Source organism: Myxocyprinus asiaticus, chromosome 12 (genome assembly GCF_019703515.2).
Source record: "Myxocyprinus asiaticus isolate MX2 ecotype Aquarium Trade chromosome 12, UBuf_Myxa_2, whole genome shotgun sequence".
Lineage (NCBI taxonomy): Eukaryota > Metazoa > Chordata > Actinopteri > Cypriniformes > Catostomidae > Myxocyprinus > Myxocyprinus asiaticus.
The window spans coordinates 50366285-50386684 of NC_059355.1; the positions used below are offsets into that span (position 1 = coordinate 50366285).

Genomic DNA, 20400 nt, shown 5'->3' on the forward strand with positions numbered 1-20400 from the left:
ACTGTGTGTGCACATGTGAGGCATGCAGTTGCTGTGCGTCTGTGCATATACCTGAGAATGAGGCGGGGGGGATGGCGTGTGGTTGGAGAGGGGTTCAGTCTGAGCGAGAGCAGCGACCAGCAGCGAGGGGTTGAGGGAGAGGAAGGCACCTGGGGGAGGGGCGAGAGGGGTGGAAAGGAGGAGTGACTGGCCGTCTGTGGGGGGTGCTAGAGTTTGAAGGGCCTCCAAGAGCCCCGGCCCCAACAGGAGAGAGTCCAGTAGAGCAGGCGTCTTCTCCAGAGACACTCCATCCGCAAACAACTGTTGCTGTGGCGTGGGAATCTCCAGATTGAGTGGTAATGGCAACATGCCACCAGGATTCTGCCCAAGCAGTAGAGATGCCATGAGGAGGGCCTGAAGCCCAGGGGGCTTGTCACCCTCTTCCATCCCTGGTGGATTTAACAGACTCACAAGGTTGAGAGGAAGCTCACCCTGGGTGCCAAGCGTGGAGGGCAGCACATTGAGAGGAGAGTTCAAGATGCCACTGGCAGGCTGTACCGGTTGCTGGGGTTGGGTGCCTCCTGTCACAGAGGGCTGGCTGCCTGTCCAGACCCCTAAAGGCAGGGAGCCCAGGAAGGGCGGCAGCAAGGAGGGTAGTCCGGCATTGGAGGATAAAAGCTGGAGGAGTTGTTCTTGGTTCATGAAGGGGAAGGCCTCAGCCAGTGGCAAGGACACAGCAGGGTCAGCGGTGAGGTTGGAGAGGTCGGAAGTGGGGGCAGTGGGCAAAGAGAGGCTGTGGTCCGAGTCACAGCTACCCAGCAGTCTTGTGTCTGGCTGATCTACGGTGTCTGCGGGACCTGAAAAAAAAGAGAACTCAAATGTGTGAAAATGGTCATCCAGATGATACACTTTAGGTAGATTTGTTTGTGATTTAATGCCATACCACCTTCTGTGGCTATTTTCATGGCTAAAAACAAGTAAAAATACAAAAAAATGCATCTTCTGGTAGATATATAAGGCTGTTTTCACACCTGGTCTGAACTGAAGTTTGGTTTTATATATTTATTTTATATTTTTTACTACAAAAAACTTGGGCCTGTCTGCCATGGATGCATGGTGTTTGTGAACCCAAGTTTGGAACACAGCTTTCATGCCAACCCAAACCGAAAATCTTACCTTCGGTTTCCACAGCTTGATTGTGGTTTGACTGGTGGGGATGGTTTATTTGGTAGGTGTTGTGGTCAGGAGAAGTCCCTGTTGTTTTGAGTCCACAATCTTTCTCTGGGAGAGAGGGCAAGCAGGACTCTGAGGACATCTGGTTTACCATGCTTATAACTGAACTGCTGAGGTCCGGCTGTGTGCCCGTTTGGGGCTGGCTCAAGTTCAGGATGGTGTTGCTGGAGGCTGTTTTGAGGTTCATGGTTGTCTCATTACCCATCAGAGGAAAGGGCTGCGATGGGGACAGCTGGGCAGAAGGTTCAGGCATGGGCACTGGGCTTTGGGGTTGAGGATGCAGAAAGCGTAACGTGGGCTGGCTGTCGCATTGGGGTGTCTGTGGAGTGATGGGTCTTGGTGAAGGGGACAGGTGTGTATGTCTGTTGCTAGGCATGGCAGCGGTGCTGCAGGACTGCTGGGCTGCGTTTTGCGCATTCTGCATGCTAAGAAGCTGAAGCAGTGCGGAGAGAGGCTGGGATGGAGAAAGGGAGGAAAGTGGGTGGGAATTAGCAAGTCCCGGCTTCTTGCCTTCCTCTGAATCCTGCAACCTAAGAGTGCTGTTCGTGTAGGAGGCGTTTGGTAAAGAGGCATTTGGAGGAGTGACATGGAGCCGGTGGTTGTCCGAGTAAGGGATTGGAGGAGAGGAAGGTGAAAGGGTTGGAGAGATGAGGAGAGGCGGTGTGGACAGATCTCCGGAGGTCTGACTCAACTGAGATTCTTTGTGCATGTTCAGTACGGTGGGCATGCAGCGTTGTCGTTTGCGGTGAGAGGTTTTCTCAGCAACAGCATGTGGACTCTGGGAGAGGGAAGGGGAGTGTGAGCGTAGCATGGCAGTTAGGGACTGTGCTCTGGTGGAGTTGGGGTGGAGGCTACTGTTTAAAGTGCTAATCAATACCTTGGACTGCTGCTCCTTGTCCAGGCCCATGAGAGGGAGTACAGACAGCGCATCAGCTGCGTTGAGCTGGCTCTGGGATTTCTGGTTGGCCAGCTGGGCTTTGGCGGCTGCAGAAAGGAGGCTGCTGGCCGGGAAAGAGCTACTGACGTGCTGCTGGCTCTTCTGTTGGCTGAGAATCTGTCCTAAAGGATGCCCAAGCAGGCCTGGGGCTTGAGCAGAGTTCAGTGGGCTTGCAGTTGCCCCATTCCTCTTTTCACCAGGGTTAGGGTTGGCAGACGACAGGGCCTGTGACATTTGATGGTTACTTTGGTTGCTAAAGATGGTGGAGTTAGTGTTGGAGCTGTTGTTGGTGATATTACAGTCTTTGTAGTGCTGCAAGATGCCCTCCAGGCGACTGCAAGGGCTGGCGGGGGTGACAGGGAGCTTGGAAGAGGAGCATGGCATGGTGGGTGGCGACAGTTTGACCCCCGGGATGAGGATGGATCCTGGCGCTCCCTGCTCAGAAAGAGAAGAGGTTGACGAATGGCGAGAACGCTGGCGGGGTGAGAAGGTGTCCTGGTGTGAGGGTGAAGAGCAAACAGAAAGAGGTGGGGGCGACTTCACACTTGCTCCCTGCGAGTTTGGTGGATGCATTCGACTAACCAGAGCTGAGGATGAAGAGGGGCATGGCGAAAAGGAGTTGGGGAGCAGGTGGTTGTTGGGAGATGTAGAGTTGTGCACTGTTATTTGGAGGATGCTTTGGGAGTGGGGTGGATGAGAATGAGGGTTCCACTGATGTTTCACGTAAGCAGGCGCATTGCTGCCCATTGGTGTTTGTGTCATGGGCTTCTTTAAGGTTGAGTTTTGTTCTGGGGGCCGTGAGATGGGAGTGCGGCTAACAGAACCGTTTTGCAGAACAGAACGAGGAGAGGTCAGTGGAACGTTGATGCTGTTAGATTTGGGCTGGTTGTGTCTCGGATGAGAGTAAGTGCAGTGGGAGCTATCTCCGTGAGCCACATTAGATCCTCTCGGCTCCCTGACATCCACTGAGCATACAACACCCCCTTAAACAAACAAGCAGATGGCACAACTTACCTTACTGAACACAGCGGTACATGTATATGATACTCAGATACAACTGGTTCATATTTGCGAATTGCACAATCTTTAAAAAAATATAACTTAGACGTTGCATTTGAAATTAATAGTGAATTGAACATAGAAGATATTGTTACTCACTGAAAATTATACATTATGTATACTGTATTAATTTTAGGCATTCAGTGGATTCACCTCGATTGCCACTCCAATTAGTTCAGCTTTAACTTTCAGTTTAGTATGTTACATTCTCCTGTTTACAATGTGCCCAAGGTTTTCATTCATGAAGGTGGAGTGACAATAAAGTGATTTGATTTGAGATAGACTGTGAGTGGTTGTATGCTGCTGGGTATTTTATGACATTATCTATGGAATAATGTCCACATATTTGGAAATAACTGGACAATAATTTGCTTTTTGCTCGACAAGCTGTTAAAAAGACTAAACAGATCTAAAGAGCAACCATGTTTTGGAATAATGTAAGGTTAAGGTATTAAGATGCAAACCTGTGGCATGAGCCGACGGGGTGAGTTGTGAGGGCTGCATGCTTTGGCATAGTGCTGCCATGGCGTCAACTTTCCTGCGATGGTTGCAGAGTTTGGTCATGTCTTCCTCAACCTTACCTGTCTGATGACCAGGAGCTTGAACCATCGCAGCAGGGTCAAAGTTAAAGACCTGCATCAATTTAGAAATACACATGGTAAATAATGAGTTACTTGGTTATTAAATTGGACTAGAATCATGTAGAAAAACCATGTATAGTTCAAATAAATTCAGGGTAATGTGGTGGCATGGAGTGATCTCACCTTATTTGGGACAAGCGGGCACTCAAGTCCACACTTACACGTGCCATCTGTCCGCAGATACACCCTCACCTCGTCCACAGTTAGCAGGACTGTACCACTTGGGCTAGATGAGGTCAGAAGAGATGAGACAAGAGGAAAGGAGGTGAAAAAAGGATTGATTTGACATTGTAGACTGACAGCACTTTAAGGATTTCATGCAAAAACTAAGAGCTGTTCTCCAAAGGTAATTTGAAGTCACAATAAGAAATGCTTTAGACCAGGGGTTGGCAACCTATGGCACGTGTGCCAGCATTGGCATGCGGAGGGTAATCACTGGCACGCCAGCAATGGCGAGAGAGGAGTAGACTATTTTATTTATATAAATTCCGCATCAGCATTCCAATCTACATCTTGATGTAATCCTTCCTCATGATCACGCAGCATGTTTTCATCAGCTGAATGGGAGACTAAACACTATTAAAGTGTGTGCAAGCCATTCGCGCATCACCCGCTTTCTTTTGGTCAGGCTGCACGGATGACAGCCTATATTTCGTGTTTTATTTGTTTCTTTTCCCGCTTCTCTCTCACTGTTGCTTGCGTGCTAGTGATTACATGATTATAATGACATAACATAAGAAATATCTAAGATTCTACACAATTTCGTGATCAGTAATCAAATAAGCAAATTTGTGACATTAACTGTTACTCATTTTGTACAAAAGGACAGGTTTTCTTTCATTAAAGTACTTAAGATGCTCTGTGAAAATTCACATGCAGGATCATGATTATATCATAATCATCAGGTTTGGGGGATTCGGGAAACTGTTTGAAAATGGTCATCATTTTTGCCATTCTACTTGGTGAAACTAGTGGCACAGAAATGAAACACTTCAGCTTCAAGTTAGGTTAGTCATCTAGTTGTTCAGGCAACCCAACAACAAATCGATTTTGAAAATATATTGTTTTGGAAATCTTTAAAACAGATGTGTACCTGATGTAAGACACAGTCCCATTTTTCACCTTCCTCTGCCAGCCAACCGGGATCTGAGCGGTGAGCGTCGTACCTCCATCTTTATCTCCTGCCGCACTCTCACTGCCCCCCGTCATTTTCTGCTCACACACATCCAGCTCCTAAAGACAGAAAACGCTTTCGATTCAGATTCATGTCGTCTTAATTTGGATTTATTTCCAATTGTAGACTTAGGCCACATACACACTGCAGCTAAATCTGTCACTCCACTTCTGAGTGTTTAATCCTGAGAGTTATTTACCACATTCTACCACCTAATTCGCTACCGAAAAATTCAGGTTAAGACAACCGTATTTACATAAAACCTGTGTGGCATTTACAGAAATGAACAACTATTTTTTTCAGTCTCTGAACAGTAGTTTCTCCCACCAGCCCTGCAGTCTCGTGGCAATGCATGCATTGAGGTAAAAAGCAACAGTCGCGGTCTATGATGCTTTACAAAACAAACAAAAAAAATCTAGACATTACAGTCTCTGGTCGCTAATATTTCTTATATCGAAAATTGCTAACACCAAACCATTGGCATCCATGTTTCTTGGGTACAGCCATGAGACACCACTATATCGATGCTTTTCCGGTGAGGAACGATTCCAGTAGCATTTCCACTTTAGCACGGTTCGGCACGGCACAATTACAAACCGTTCTCATCCTGGATTTCTCTGCATGGTTGGCTAATGGAATGGCTTTAGTACGTGGCAACACCAAAGTAACTCATTTGTTTCTAGGTAGCAGATGAAGTTCGCTATGGAGAGGTTAATAGAATTAAATAAATAAACAATTGTAAACTAGTACAGCAAATCATTTTTCAACAAGCCTTTTTCGTCAGGGAGGTAGATTACACTAGCTAGCTCAGTAAAACTCATAATATATCAATAGGTGCGTCCCAAACCATACACTTCTGCACTACTGTACGTAATTTTGTAGCCCAAGTAGTGTTTACACTGAAAATGCAACAAAAAGAAGTGTATTATTATTGCCCGGATGATGCACTTCTTCAACTGGTAAAATTGAGAGTTGAATGTTGGACACTTCATGCACTCAGCGCTCGTGGCTTGCCGTATGTAGCGGAAGGGGCAGAGTTACCTGGCTGCATTGCTGGACAAAACAACTGTAAATAATGTGGCAATTTTGGTGAACACAGCACCTTACAAATGTGATTAGAACACTTTACCACGCTTTACCATGAATATGTACGTTGTTTCAGAAGTGCTGAACTGAGGACGGGTAACACGTTAAAGCCAGTGGCAACACATCGCAATGTCACTTCACAATGCTTCCGTCTAGTAAAAAAACTTTAAGCATTCCATTTGGGACAATACTACATGGCTGAGTGCACTGTGTGTCATTTGGGACATAGCGGTTATGTTACTCGTATAACATATTGTCAATAAATGTCCTTTATAGCTTGTCTGGGAACTTTTACCTTTCTGTGTTCATACACAACCCCTCAGAAAACGATGGTAAACCCTTCGCCTTTTCCTTTAGTGACATGGGATGTGTCTTATCTGTGCTTTGGCAAGGTAAAAATCTCATTAGCGCACTAGCTCAAATTTTCACCTCTCACGCTGTCACCAACTGACATATTTGTTACGTACGTTTGAGCACCACAGTGGAAAAATAACCCATAACCGTGCCCGGATCAGCAAGGAAGGGCACGGTTTTGCCACGAAAACTGCTCTGCCCTATGGTGGAAAAGAGGCAAATTCAGAAATTAGTCCTGTAGTCTGTACATACAAATAAGATGATTTACGGAATTCACCCCTGCATTCAAATGCAGTTTTCACTCTCAAAACATTTGCAGTGTGCATGTGGCCCATTAAAGACAATTGTGTGAAAAAAATCTCTCCTTTACGAATTTAATCACTCAACAATGTCCTTATTTGGCAATTAAAAGGTAGAACTGCACACACAAGACAGCTTGCTGTGGCACTGTCTGCCGTACCTTTTCATCTTCATTCAGCCTTGGTCAGCACCATTCGTGAAATACAACAGTTGGAGGACATTTACGCAGCATTAACGTAGCGCAATCGAAAAATAAATCCGCCTTGACACAAAATCCTCGCCGGTCTTCTCAAATGGACGGAGATGCTCCTTTGGAACTCTCCAAAAGATGGCAATCTGAAAATATAATGAAATTAAAAGCAAAAAATAACTTCTGACATTTCTATAATGTAGGACACTCTATGTAAAACAGGGTTAACTCCTATTTCGAACTAGTAGACAAATGACAAATCAATACGCAAGTTTCCATCCACTTTTTGTGCTGTTCTGTTATCGACAAAATGAGTTACAAAAAAGTTTGCAAAATTTGGTCTCTCGTGTTCGTTTTCATCAAATTGGCCTTTTTCAGGTAAAATGGTGTGCGTGATGACCACCCCCCCCCCCCCCCCCAAAAAAAACACACTGTCACATAAGTTTTGGCTTATTGCAAAAGATATCCACCCTTGAGCCATTTCGACACAGAATTTCGTGTATATCGCAAACTGTTTAAATTTCTCGTCCCAGATGTCTCCCTCAAATCTTTGTAAAATTGAGAGAGTATTGAGACAGTTAATTGAAATTGGCCAGCTTACATGTCATTTTAATTTCACTAATAATTGCAATAGTAGGAAATATCAGAATACGACGTTAAAATGGGACTGCCTGCATACGACAAAGCCTACGGGTCTGGGAGAGACCATGCCTGTAGGGCGTTCTGGGGGGTTGTGGTGGAGCGAAACGTCACAGAAAGTCTCTGGCTGCAACATTTTAGGATGTCACGGCCAACATTTGAGATGTTGTGCCAATTCATTGGTCCTGATGTTGCGCCATTGCAGGTTGCCACTAGTTCTGACACAAAAGCGGATCGCCATCGCCCTGTTCAAGCTGGCAACCTGCGCCAAATACAGAGTAGTGGGGGAAACTTTCGGGGTTAGTAAAACGACCATCCATCGACGTGTATATGCTGTATGCACAGCTATTAAAGAGAAACCAATGAGCCGTTATATCAGGCTGCCAAATGTAGCGGAGGCCACATTGCACACTGTAACTCTTGGCGCACCTTTTGCCATAGGTTTACGGTGCACAGGATGGCACGCACATCCCCATTCTTCCCCCAGCGGATGGCATACCACAATTACATTAATCACAAAGGGTGGCCATCCATTGTTCCCCAGATGCTTGTCGACGACAGGCTGGCACTCCATCAGTTTTAATGGTAAACATTTTGATCCGCTAAAACTTTTTCGCAAAAACAATCTTTGGATGGAAACGTAGTTAATGATACATAAATACTATGAATCTATACAGACTAAAAGGTGATCTTTAATAGCAAAATTATCCAATAAACCTCCCTCACAAAACAGTACTCTGGGTATAACAGATGGTAATACCATGGTACTTTGATATACACCATGGTATTTCCAAGGTACTTCCAAAAATACCATGGTAGAACCATTGTACTTTTTTGTAAGTGCATTGTGCTCCAAGGTTCTTCAAAGAATACCATGGTGCTACTATGGTAAAAGTGAAAAGTGACAATTATTCTGAACACTTGATGGTGCATTTGAAAAAATTCAAACGTAAATTACTGAGATGATGTCATATTTAAGGGTGACAATGTTTTACTACCACCTCTGGAGTGCGCGAGTTCGAATCCAGGGTGTGCCGAGTGACTACCAGCCAGGACTTCTAAGCAACCAAATTGGCCCGGTTGCTAGGGAGGGCAGAGTCACATCAGGTAACCTCCTCGTGGTCGCTATAATGTGGTTCTCGCTCTCGGTGGGGCACGTGGTGAGTTGTGCGTGGATGCTGCGGAGAATAGCGTGAAGCCTCCACACGTGCTACGTCTCTGCGGTAACGCGCTCAACAAGCCATGTGATGAGATGCATGGACTGATGGTCTCAGACGTGGAGGCAACTGAGTTTTTAAAACTGATTTGGAGTGTCAAAAAAATGTTATGTTCTTTCCTTACTATGATGGGCACTAACAAAGTGTCTTAAATGAATAATATCCCAGATGCAGTTTATTGTTCAAACAAAATCCCAAACATAACCAGAACATTTGGTGCATAGCACGGGACTTTAAGTATTAACAAGCCTGAGACACAACAAGGACTCTTATTTTGAAATGACGAAATAACGATCGCCATAGGTTTTTGCCGATAACGACAGTTATATCGGTAAAACAGATATATCGGTCTACCTCTAATAGAAAGAGTAAACAAACGAATCTAACAAATCTAGAATAAACAGCACAAAACCTTTACATGAAAGTATAACATAAATGCGAATACATACGCTTCAGCTTTAGATTGTGACTTTTAAAGCTTATTGACGGCTGATATCTGGCCCATTATTAAACACACCATTGTGTTGCAAGCTAACGCGACGCGAGTTACAATAACGCTTCCGTTATAACTAACAAAGTAGTCGCGTTAAATTATAAACGCACCGTTCTAGTTGGTCGCGTCGCGTTCAGTGTGACGCGCTGTTGGCCTTCTTTAGCTCGCGGGCTACGAACCTCTGTTGTGTTTACGAAGTTTCCTGCTTCTTCAGTGCTCTGCACAACACGACCGGATAACCGAACAAGCTTCTCCGTTGCAAGAGCTGTTACCGTCGTCGGGTGATTTTTATGCACTTCCCTGCGTCTTCATCCATCCGAGACGTCCTGCTTAAAAAACAAAGAGCAATAACGCAGCGTTTTATTGCGCCCCGTGCACTGTCGTCCAATTTCGCGTGAATCCTGCTCGGCCGCAGAGCGTGCGAACGCTTCATTCAAAGGTCCAAAGCGTCTTTACTGCGTGCATATGCGAACTTGGCGTTGATTGTGGCTCTACGATGGTGCTTTTAGTTGATCTCTGTTTCCAAGTTCCTATTTTTCCTTAGGATCCCGGGCCAAAAAAAAAAATCATGGAGTTTTCCTCCACGCATGCGCAGTTACTGCTGTCGGGCTTGGGAATTCCATGCTATTCCATAACCACGAGGGGGAGCGCGACAGACACTTGTGGAGAAATAATAAATACACATTATTATAATTATAATTATTATGGCTCATTATAAAGTCAAATGGACTAAAAGAAGTCTTGTATTTGAACAATTTAAAAATGAATATAAAACATATTTGAAAACGATATCTAAAGGTAAAAATCTACGAACTATGCAATGGTTTAGTCATTTTTGTTGCTTCACTTTCATATATTTTTTCCCATATAGGCTACCCCTGACATTTTTGTTTTATAACAATGTTTTATTTTTATTTTTATTATATGCACTCTTGTTTGTACAATTTGAATTGTTCTCTCTCTATATAAAATAATAGTTAAATAGAAAAAAAAAAACATATTACACAAGAAAGACACATTATTATATGTCTGTGCTATATGAATTTTCTCAAATATAATTTTTTTAAAATCAGCATTTGTATATTTTTTTGTTGTCTTTTATGTCCAGTTCAAAGATAGATTATGTTACTGACATCGACTGTAACCGATTACTTGTGTGTGTGATTTTGACAAATTTGAGGTATTTCTTTGACACTAATGATACACTGCCAATCCTGATAGCACATGAACATAGACATCTATTTGATGTGTGTTTACATCTGGAAGACGTATGTTTGCACATCTGCGATACGTCTATTAGACGTCCCCTCTCCGATATCAATAAGACATTCAGCAGATGTCTTTGAGATGTTTATAATTTAGAGTGCTTGTAAATCTGATCTTTTTAAGATGTTTAGCAGATGTTAATTACGCTGATCACATGTACAACACCCAGACATCTTTTGATGTGTTTACATCTGGAAGACATATTTTTTATGTTGTTTGCACATCTGCGATACGTCTATAAGACATCCCCTCTCCGATATCAATAAGACATTCAGCAGATGTCTTTGAGATGTTTATAATTTAGAGTGCTTGTAAATATGATCTTTTTAAGATGTTTAGCAGATGTTAATTACCCTGACTGCACACGTACAACACCCAGACATCTTTTGATGTTTGTTTACATCTGGAAGACTTTTTTTTTCGTTGTTTGCACATCTGCGATACGTCTATAAGACATCCCCTCTCCGATATCAATAAGACATTCACCAGATGTCTTTGAGATGTTTATAATTTAGAGTGTTTGTAAATGTGATCTTTATAAGATGTTTAGCAGATGTTAATTACGCTGATCACATGTACAACACCCAGACATCTTTTGATGTGTGTTTACATCTGGAAGACATTTTTTTTTACATTGTTTGCACATCTGCGATACGTCTATAAGACATCCCCTCTCCGATATCAATAAGACATTCAGCAGATGTCTTCGAGATGTTTATAATTTAGAGTGTTTGTAAATGTGATCTTTATAAGATGTTTAGCAGATGTTAATTACGCTGATCACATGTACAACACCCCGACATCTTTTGATGTGTTTACATCTGGAAGACATATTTTTTATGTTGTTTGCACATCTGCGATACGTCTATTAGACGTCCCCTCTCCGATATCAATAAGACATTCAGCAGATGTCTTTGAGATGTTTATAATTTAGAGTGCTTGTAAATCTGATCTTTTTAAGATGTTTAGCAGATGTTAATTACGCTGATCACACACGTACAACACCCAGACGTCTTTTGATGTGTGTTTACATCTGGAAGACATTTTTTTATGTTGTTTGCACATCTGCGATACGTCTATAAGACATCCCCTCTCCGATATCAATAAGACATTCAGAAGATGTCTTTGAGATGTTTATAATTTAGAGTGTTTGTAAATATGATCTTTTTAAGATGTTTAGCAGATGTTAAGTAGTATGCGATACTTTCCAGATGAAACGCTCTTTAACAGACCTCTCGGAGATGTACGTGAGCCATCTGGGAAATTTCTGACCTAAATGATACACAGTTATATCCTATGTCAGGCTACATCTATTTCTATTCTTTATTTGTTTTGATGCTTTAGTAATATTGAATGCAAACAAAATAAATAAAGCCAATAAAGTACTTTGCATTTTACATTAATAATGGCTTCAACTTGCAACTACTCAAAATGTCATTGACAGTTCATTCAAATTAAAATAAGATTAGTCAAATTCATGAACTTAATCTGGAAATAACATCCTTTTGGAGACGAGAGGAAGCATATTCTTCTGTTGGTGTGCCATGAAATTATTCCACACACACACAAGTCTTTATTGGCCTTATTGTGTCAGTTAGCTGTGAAAACAAAACATCGTTCACCAGTACTTTATAACTACTGAGGGAAATCATAAAACCTCTTTAGCGTTTAAAATGCGTGGAGCAAAGAGGGAGGAAATCACATTCTGAGCGGTTATTTCTTAAAATATGGTATTTTAAAACGTGTCTGCAAATACACCTGTCATTCTCTTGAGCAGAAATTAGATCCACGAGTTCCACATACACATCACATGAATCTCTGCGGTGTTAAAGGCAGGTAACTCCACAAAGTTGTGAAAACAGAGGGAGTTCCTGTGAGTTAATCCGGCACCTGACACTTCAAAGGAATGTTGAGTAAACAACTTTGGGGAATAAAGGCATAACCTGCCAATAGAATTACACGCTCAGAGGTGATAACCATTAGGCAGTGGGGAGACTACACAGCAACAGCCAACCAATCGTGACGTGTTGATAGCGTCTGAACGCGAGCGGTGCCCTGCTCATGGAAACAGTATTTGGTGTTTCTATTCGCTAACCTGACGCGCATCCCACTTGCGCTGTTGCTAGGCAATACATCGCACGCTTTGCACCATGCAACTTTAACTACTTAACTCGTGTGTTTGGAATAGTTTCAGAATACTAACGAGATGAGTGCCTGGAGACATCAGTTGGCCAGAAGTCATCTCCATCATGTTCATGGTGTATCCTCAAGAATAAATCATTTCGTTGGCAGTAAACACGTTATACACATGCTATAAGCCATTGTAAATACATTCTAATCTACAAGAAATTTGAATGGCCATGCTAAATGACAATAGGATGAATTCTGAAATGTTAGGACTATATCAAACTAATCCCATACAGAAATCTGATATAAGGTCATATGCATTTATAGAACATATGCATTTATTATATATAATATATGTTGCATATTTGTACAAGTATGTGACTTTCTTTTATACAAGTGAAAACCATGTGTGAACATACATTTCATATATGTGTTTTACATATTGCCATGTATCAGATTTCTGTAGGGGTATGCCTAAGCTGATGGTTGACTAGAAAGTGCAAGTTCTCCATGTTCAACACAATTCCACAACAGGCTAAACGATGATTTTCTATGTTGGAAAAACAGTACTCTTTAGGGCGGTTTCCAGACACACATGAACCCTTAAATGCATACCTCGGGTCTACTGACCAGGGACCTCATTCCACCCTTTGTACCTCATATATTTTTAGGATTTATGCCCACACCTCTTTAGCATTCCTCAACGTTTCTCAACAAAAGGCCAAATTGCAAAAAAATAAAAATAATAATTACTACAAGTTTATAAGGTCATTCAAGACCCAAGATATGTAATAGTGTCACTTTTTTGTGCTTTCATAAACCATATTTTTATGATTATTTCATACCTATATGTTTCCAATCACAGAATATATATTTATTTATTTTTTACAAGACAAATGAGTACTATATTCATACAAATAAATACTATATCACATTGATTTTCTGTGACAATGGTGAATTATCAGTATCTCATATGTGTGTACACATACATACAGTATTATTCATGCTATTTCTGACTCAAAGTGATGCTAATATTTAAGTGATTGACTTGATTTACATTTCACAACGAAGCAATGTGGAAGTAAACTATAGCAAGTTTAACACATGAACAGTATGATGTGGCTATTTGGGTGCAATACTGAAATTATGCAAGTTGTGCGTTTATTAAGACCCAGAACGGGTTGAGGAAATACATATGTGTGGATTATGTGTTTTGTGTACTCAGTATGAGTTTGACAGCCAGTTAGAGAATTCTGTGCTATATTTGTTGCATCATCTCTTTGATATCTGAAAAATAAAACACCAAAATATATCAGAATATAACCTATTCTATTATTTTCTAAATGTACTGGAAATGTTTTGAAAATACGACACAATCTGGGCATTTTGTAGATCCATTCGTGTGTTAGATATATACACGTGCCGGGTCGCTAAAGACCCGAAATGTGTAATAATGTTTGGGGAAACACCCATGCACGACCTGGCCAAGTTCATACCCATGTTGTAGGCAATTTATTAAGCAATTGAAACGTTGTGCTCGTGCTTACAAATGAATTGACATATATTTGGTTGAAACTATTTCTATACAATTGTAAAATCCGACAGCTGAGTTGCTGGTTGATGAGAAAGTTTTCATTTGTATTCTATGACATGACAATGCCACAACAGGCGTAACTAGGCTATAGGATTATACTCCATATGGGGGAAAAGAATACCAAATGTCTTTAGGGCGGTTTCCCGGACACAGATTACACCCTAATCTTGTGCTAATTTACACTGGAAAATCCTTCAAAAGACTAATCTGTGCAGAAGACACACTCGTCTTACATGTTTCAACTTAACTTTATGGGCTATATCCTCTTGTGTAATGTAACGCCCTTTCACTTTCATTTTTAATGCATATCTATATTGATTAGAAAGATATGCCCATTTTATTTAACGTGTTTCTAGTTGTCAAATGGACTTGAATGAGATGTCTGAGGAATACAGCACACTTCCGCACAGTAGGGGTGGGGTGAGATTGTTTAAACTCCTATGGAATATTCTCACAGTGATTCCATAGTGCTGAACTGCATTGGGAAACATGAAAGAATCGCCTCGGGACACTAGAGAGGAGTTATTAAAGATGAAATAAGCGAATAAATCCGTATATTATCACATGACCACTACAGATATTAACATCGCCTATATTTCGCAGGTGCATATGCGAACGCAAGCAAAAATTGGAAAATTGTCCAACCTCCTTATAAGGTAGTTTGTCAGTTTTTTTGCCCTCTTTCCTTTTTAACGAAAGGTTGTTTAATAAAACATGCTCGGGTTCCGCTAGTCTTATCTCCAGCTAGAAACCGGTTGCCAACGATTGCATCATTCCTTTCATGTGACTCCCTTACGCCCCAAATTCGTCCTGGCCGTCTTCTGACTGCATCACATTTTTCCGCGCACACAAACTTCGCAGAGCGACAACAAGCGAATTCTACGAAGTCCCGCCCCTCTCACCCAGCGCGGCCGCTCATTGGATGTCTCTAAGCAGAAGAATTCGCAGCGCCTCTCCGGATTGGCGCATGCGGCAAACAATCTCCTGTCATTCCGCATAATCTCGGTTAGGTTGCATCTTGAGATCCTTCCCCCAGAGTTCGGTTGTAGTGCCTCTATAAATGTCCCCGGGAGTTTCCGAAATCCACACTCGGTGACTTCAGCTGAACAATGGTTAACATGAGCGATCACCAAACTCTACAAAAACACACACAGACCCTGAATAAAAAACAGCCGCGAAAAAGAAATACTAAAAAGAAAAGGGTAAGTGTCATTTATCTCCTTCTTACTGTTTTTTAAATTCATATTATTTACTTTTTCTCTGTTGGTGGATCTACTGTCAGGGTTGTCCTTTTGGAAAAAGGGATCGCGCATGTTTTGGCGACTGTCCCACGGCTGTTTTTGGACTACAGTTGCTCTACTCCAATTTCACTGGACTTTTTTTTTTCTACCACTGTCTCATTTTTTTAATGTAACAATTTAACGGGTTGTTTTGCGAGTGTTTAATATTTCCTTTAGATTTCACTTAGTTTAGAAGTTACTTCGCGATGACAGCTGTCAGTTCGGTTAAATTGTGACACGCACTCGAGAACTTCAGCGATTCTGTTACATTTTTTCAAATCTCCGGCACCGTTACAATTGTTCCATTGATATCAGCGATAGTAACATTTCATTGCGAACTACACCACATCAACTCCTTTCCCTCTAATTTAAGAATTCAGATCTATTTCAGATCTAATGACTGCTTCAAATGTTTTTATATAGCTTATATAGTTTATATAGTTTATGTAGTTTGTGAGTGTTGATTTGGTTGAAAGTGTTCGCCCTTTGTCTCTTGCTCTTGCACTTTGATTCCATGACGTCATTGGCTCGCTCTCAGTTTCGCAAACCCGCACACCGGCCGAGCATAGTTAACGTTTCGTTACGTTTTTTACGAAATATAATTTAAACACTTAAAAGGACGTATGGGGTATTTAATGACTGTATAGTCATTTTAAAATCATCGATTTTCAGGTTTCGTCGCCTTTGGAGTGCTACCCCGTTACAAATAAATGACACGAGATAATAACTGATATTAAACAGGCGTATTTTTAGTTATGCCGTTTCACTCTACATTAAGAAGCTCAAAAAGTAAAACAGAGTAGCCTGTATTAGAACAGTTTTCATCGTCTTAAACCGACAAGTAGATTGATTATAGTCCTCTAAATGTGAAAAATAAATTACTTAGGTGAACTTTATCATCTTCGACAGACATTGTCTGTGTTCTCAGACTGAAACAGGGGGCGCGCTCGAGCACGCAATGCACCTTTGTTTACATAAAAAACAATGACCTAATTTTAGCTACAAGATTACAGAATCAATAATAATAATATATATATATTTTACTATCCAGAGCTCTTTTCTAAATACATATCAATGTTTTATATCACATGATTGTGCCCATTCTGTGTTTGTTCATAGTTATGTTATGTTGGCTGCCTTTTTCCCTCAACTTATTCTTTTTATTTAACAATTGTACACTTGAAAATGTTCGTACATGGTGGTTTATTATAATTGTTGCATCCATGAACTGGCTTGAGCAGTTTATTTTTTTTTTCTAGAACTATTGGGATAATATATCGCCGACAACACACATTCAAACTTGATTGACAAGAGGCACTTTAAGGTGAGCACATCTTCAATGTTTTTATTTCTGTTTTACAATGTCATCTTTGCAGCTTAATACTAAACTAAATCTCAGGATGATACTGAATAGTAAACAGGCTGTATTAAAGAAATAATTATGAGAAACTTTAGTGCATGCACATTCTGAAGCTCCAGGGCTTATTTGTGCAGTAACACCCTTCGGCCACTATGTGTCCTTATTGCACCCAGTGGCCGAGCATTTGGTCTTAAAGTCACATATAATAACAGGTCACCCAGTTAAACTGGCTATTCCCAAAATCTACAGCTCTGGTGATGTGCTGCATGTTCTAAAGCTCTGAAACTACAGCTCTTGTTTACATCTCTGCAGTATAACAACATCATTTGCAAGCCTTTTATTTTATTTTTTTAATATTTATTTATTTATGTGTTGCCAGTCAGGTCTGGTGTGCTAGGTGTGTGAGCATATCGTATTGTGTCTGTGGATAGCGACTGATTGGTGCGATGACTGCGGAGTGGCTGTACCCCCCTGGTGTGGGGCCGTTGTGTGGTGCAGAGTTGGAGGCGTGGTATGAAGACCTACAGGATATACTGGGCTCTGACGCGGGTGGGGCCAAACTTACACGAGCCCCGCCTTGCTCCGAGGTCAGTAACATCAAACGGTGCTCTACGATCTTATACATGGTACTTCGATCTTTCGAGCTTTTCTAACAGATTGTTTTTCCTATGCAGAAAGAGCCCGAGTTTTTGGATGTTTTGGAGAGCTGCTCGCTCACCTGGCTAACCGAGGGGCAGGTATGGGGAGAAGGGGTGCAACGGGTTATAGAGGAACCTCCGACACCAATACACCCTCCAACGGCCTGTGCAACTCCCCCTAGACCGGAGGAGAGGAGAGAAGGCGATGCGGTGAGCTCGTCCGGAGGAGATCTTCTGCCACCGGAGTTCTTCGAGCTCCTCAGCGAGGGAGGTGTCGGGTTTGTCGAAACAGGTGCGGTGATGGTCACCGGCAGTTACCACATCCCTCACCGTCAGCCTTCATCCCCGGCGGCCAGCGAGGAGGAGCTCCCAACGGTTCCAGACGCTTCATCGTGCTCCTCAGCATCCCAATCGCCCTCTCTCAACTACTCCCCAACCGCCTCCCCTCCCCTGTCTCCTCCCATCAGCGTCTCCTCGTGGCTGGGCAAAAGGAAGCGAGGGAGCGACAGAGGCACGCTGGGCTCCCCGTCCCCTGGGAAGAAGAGCAGGAGAGAACGCGAGCAGGAGAACGTAAGAAAAGTGCAAGAACTGACGGACCAGAATGAGCGTCTCAAAGCGGAGATCGAGCGACTCGGAGAGGAGGTGCAGAGAACGCGCCGAGCGCTCATCGAGAGACTTGTGAACACCAGTAGGTGAAGGAGGAGCAAAGAAAGAGATTTAGAGAGACAAAAGAATAGAGGGGTAGGAGGCAAGTGAACAATTGACGGAAATTCATCTTGCGGTGACCATGAAATGCACATTCATGAAGACCAAAGGAGACTAAAGACATGTGTTACGAGGGGGGAGAGAGAGTTTTTTAAAGAGCGTCTCCCAACAAGAGAGAAAAGAGAAAGTCAGATTAAGCCATAGCAAAAGATGGACCCTAGCGTCAGGGGTAGAGTGAATCTCACGAAAACTGGGCCAAATTTCTCTCCAAATTAAAAAGACAAATTATATTTTGTACAAAGAAAGCGTCCATTTTTTTTTAGCACCACTAAGGTTCTTTGCAATCTGACATTTTCATGAAAAATAAGCACATCTGATCCCCTAACTGTAATAACAGATGCTTTACTGAGAATCTCAATCAATTCCTATTACTGTAATAGTCATTTTTCCAGTATTACAGTATAAAAAAAATACTGTAATATAATTATTTTTAGCATCAAGGCAGTACAAAAAATATTATGGAAAATAAAAAAAATAAAAAAAGTGCAAGACACAATTCAGCAAACTCAGGAATAATAGTAGATATCTTTTCAATGATATTAAACTCTAAAATCTGATAAAAGAAATGCAGTTCCCATGTAGTCACTCAATACATTTTCCCCGCATTAATATCAATGTTAATGCTAAAACCAAGTACAAAAAATTCAACCATGATGGATAAATGCATTGCAATAAAAAAAAAAAAAAAAATTGTAATTATTATCATTATTATTATTATTGCATTATGGTAATGAGTTTTTTGGGGAGAAAATGCATAATACTTTATTTTCTTTGAAGCAAAATATAATATCTTTATTTTTATTTTTTTTCATTAATTCCTCTGGCAATATTATAAATTAAATTATATTTTTAACCCCCAGGAAAGTAATCTTTCCTGTTTTACAGTAATATATATATATATATACACACACACACACACACACACACACAGTGTATTCCATTAAAAAAATATATATATAAACAGGCATCAAGGCAGTACAATAAATACTATGGAGAAATTAAAGAAAATATGCGCAGGACACAATTTACCAAAGGAAAAATTAGTAAATATCAATACTCCAAAATCTGATTAAACAATACAGTTACCATGCAATCGCTTAATGTATTTATTTATTTAGCATTTATTTACTATTTTTACTAAGTACAACAAATTACACCATGATGTATACTTCACCATTATATATATATATATATATCGTTTTCATATTAACGTATTTCATAAGAATGAGAATTTGGGGGTCAAAAAATGTCAATGCAAATTGTAATTTCTTATTTCTTTGTTGATTTTGGGGTGAAATATGGCTCAGACATGTTTCATGAGATTCATCTGGTAATATTGTGAAAGCCGCTGTCAAGCCCGGTTAAGTACCATCTTTATTTAACTACCGTTAATGAATTCCCTTGTTATTTAAACTGGATTGTTTCTCATTTTTGGTAAGACATCTTTTGGGAATGTGTCAGACACACAGTGTATGGAATGAACTGAACTACAACACAAGGTTTACGCAGAAGAAATGTAATTGTATTTGTAACGATGATTGTAGAAGTGCATTTCATTGTAACCCATCTGTTCGTTTAAGGGCTTTAAATGTGTGAACTCCAAACCCCTAGTTGTTGGAGATTAGTAGCTCAGGACTGTTATTGAGAATGATTGTGTGAGCCGTTTCCCTCTGTAGCTCACAATCAACCGAGGCCTCTAAGTGTGTGTGAGTTTGTGTTTAAAGGACAAAAATATGAATGGATGTTCCTAGCGATTTTGCTCTCACTTATTTCTCTTTAATCTTTTTCAGAATTTTTAGAATTAGCGGTTTATAGCACACTCTGCCTCTAATCCATGCCTATTTTTCTATATGTGTAATACACATGAGAATATGTCATTTAATCATCACTATGTGTAATCATTTACCTTATATTGTACTTTACTCATGTTAAAATAAACATGCATGCTGAATTACTGTATTTAGAGTAGTAAAACATTTGATCTGAATTTCATTTAGACTTCCTTAATACGGAACTGTATTACACACATTTTGTTATTAAAATTTTGAAATGAACTGAATTGAGTCTG

General features: G+C 41.0%; 2 protein-coding genes across 3 annotated transcripts in view; one reads left to right on the top strand and one right to left on the bottom strand.

The window, feature by feature from the left end:
• LOC127449543 (methyl-CpG-binding domain protein 5-like) overlaps positions 1 to 10177 on the bottom strand; it is a 26302-nt gene extending 16125 nt beyond the window's left edge. Inside the window, exons 1-7 of one of the 2 annotated variants that reach the window (XM_051713033.1) lie at positions 9482 to 10177; positions 6924 to 7099; positions 4943 to 5082; positions 3973 to 4075; positions 3673 to 3841; positions 1156 to 3132; positions 52 to 836 (exon numbers count right to left, since the gene is read on the bottom strand). In XM_051713033.1, coding sequence (XP_051568993.1) covers positions 52 to 836; positions 1156 to 3132; positions 3673 to 3841; positions 3973 to 4075; positions 4943 to 5058 — 3150 coding nt within the window. In that variant the 5' untranslated portion in view covers positions 5059 to 5082; positions 6924 to 7099; positions 9482 to 10177. Of the gene's footprint in view, positions 1 to 51; positions 837 to 1155; positions 3133 to 3672; positions 3842 to 3972; positions 4076 to 4942; positions 5083 to 6923; positions 7100 to 9412 lie in introns of both variants that reach the window. The other variant, XM_051713034.1, reaches the window with a different exon arrangement.
• A 5160-nt stretch (positions 10178 to 15337) lies between these two features.
• LOC127449594 (DNA damage-inducible transcript 3 protein-like) lies at positions 15338 to 20370 on the top strand. The gene is made up of 4 exons (XM_051713130.1): positions 15338 to 15491; positions 16829 to 16893; positions 17309 to 17516; positions 17604 to 20370. Exons 3-4 carry the CDS (start codon positions 17376 to 17378, stop codon positions 18261 to 18263), a joined length of 801 nt encoding a protein of 266 aa, XP_051569090.1. The 5' UTR covers positions 15338 to 15491; positions 16829 to 16893; positions 17309 to 17375; the 3' UTR covers positions 18264 to 20370.
• Positions 20371 to 20400: the final 30 nt, after the last annotated feature.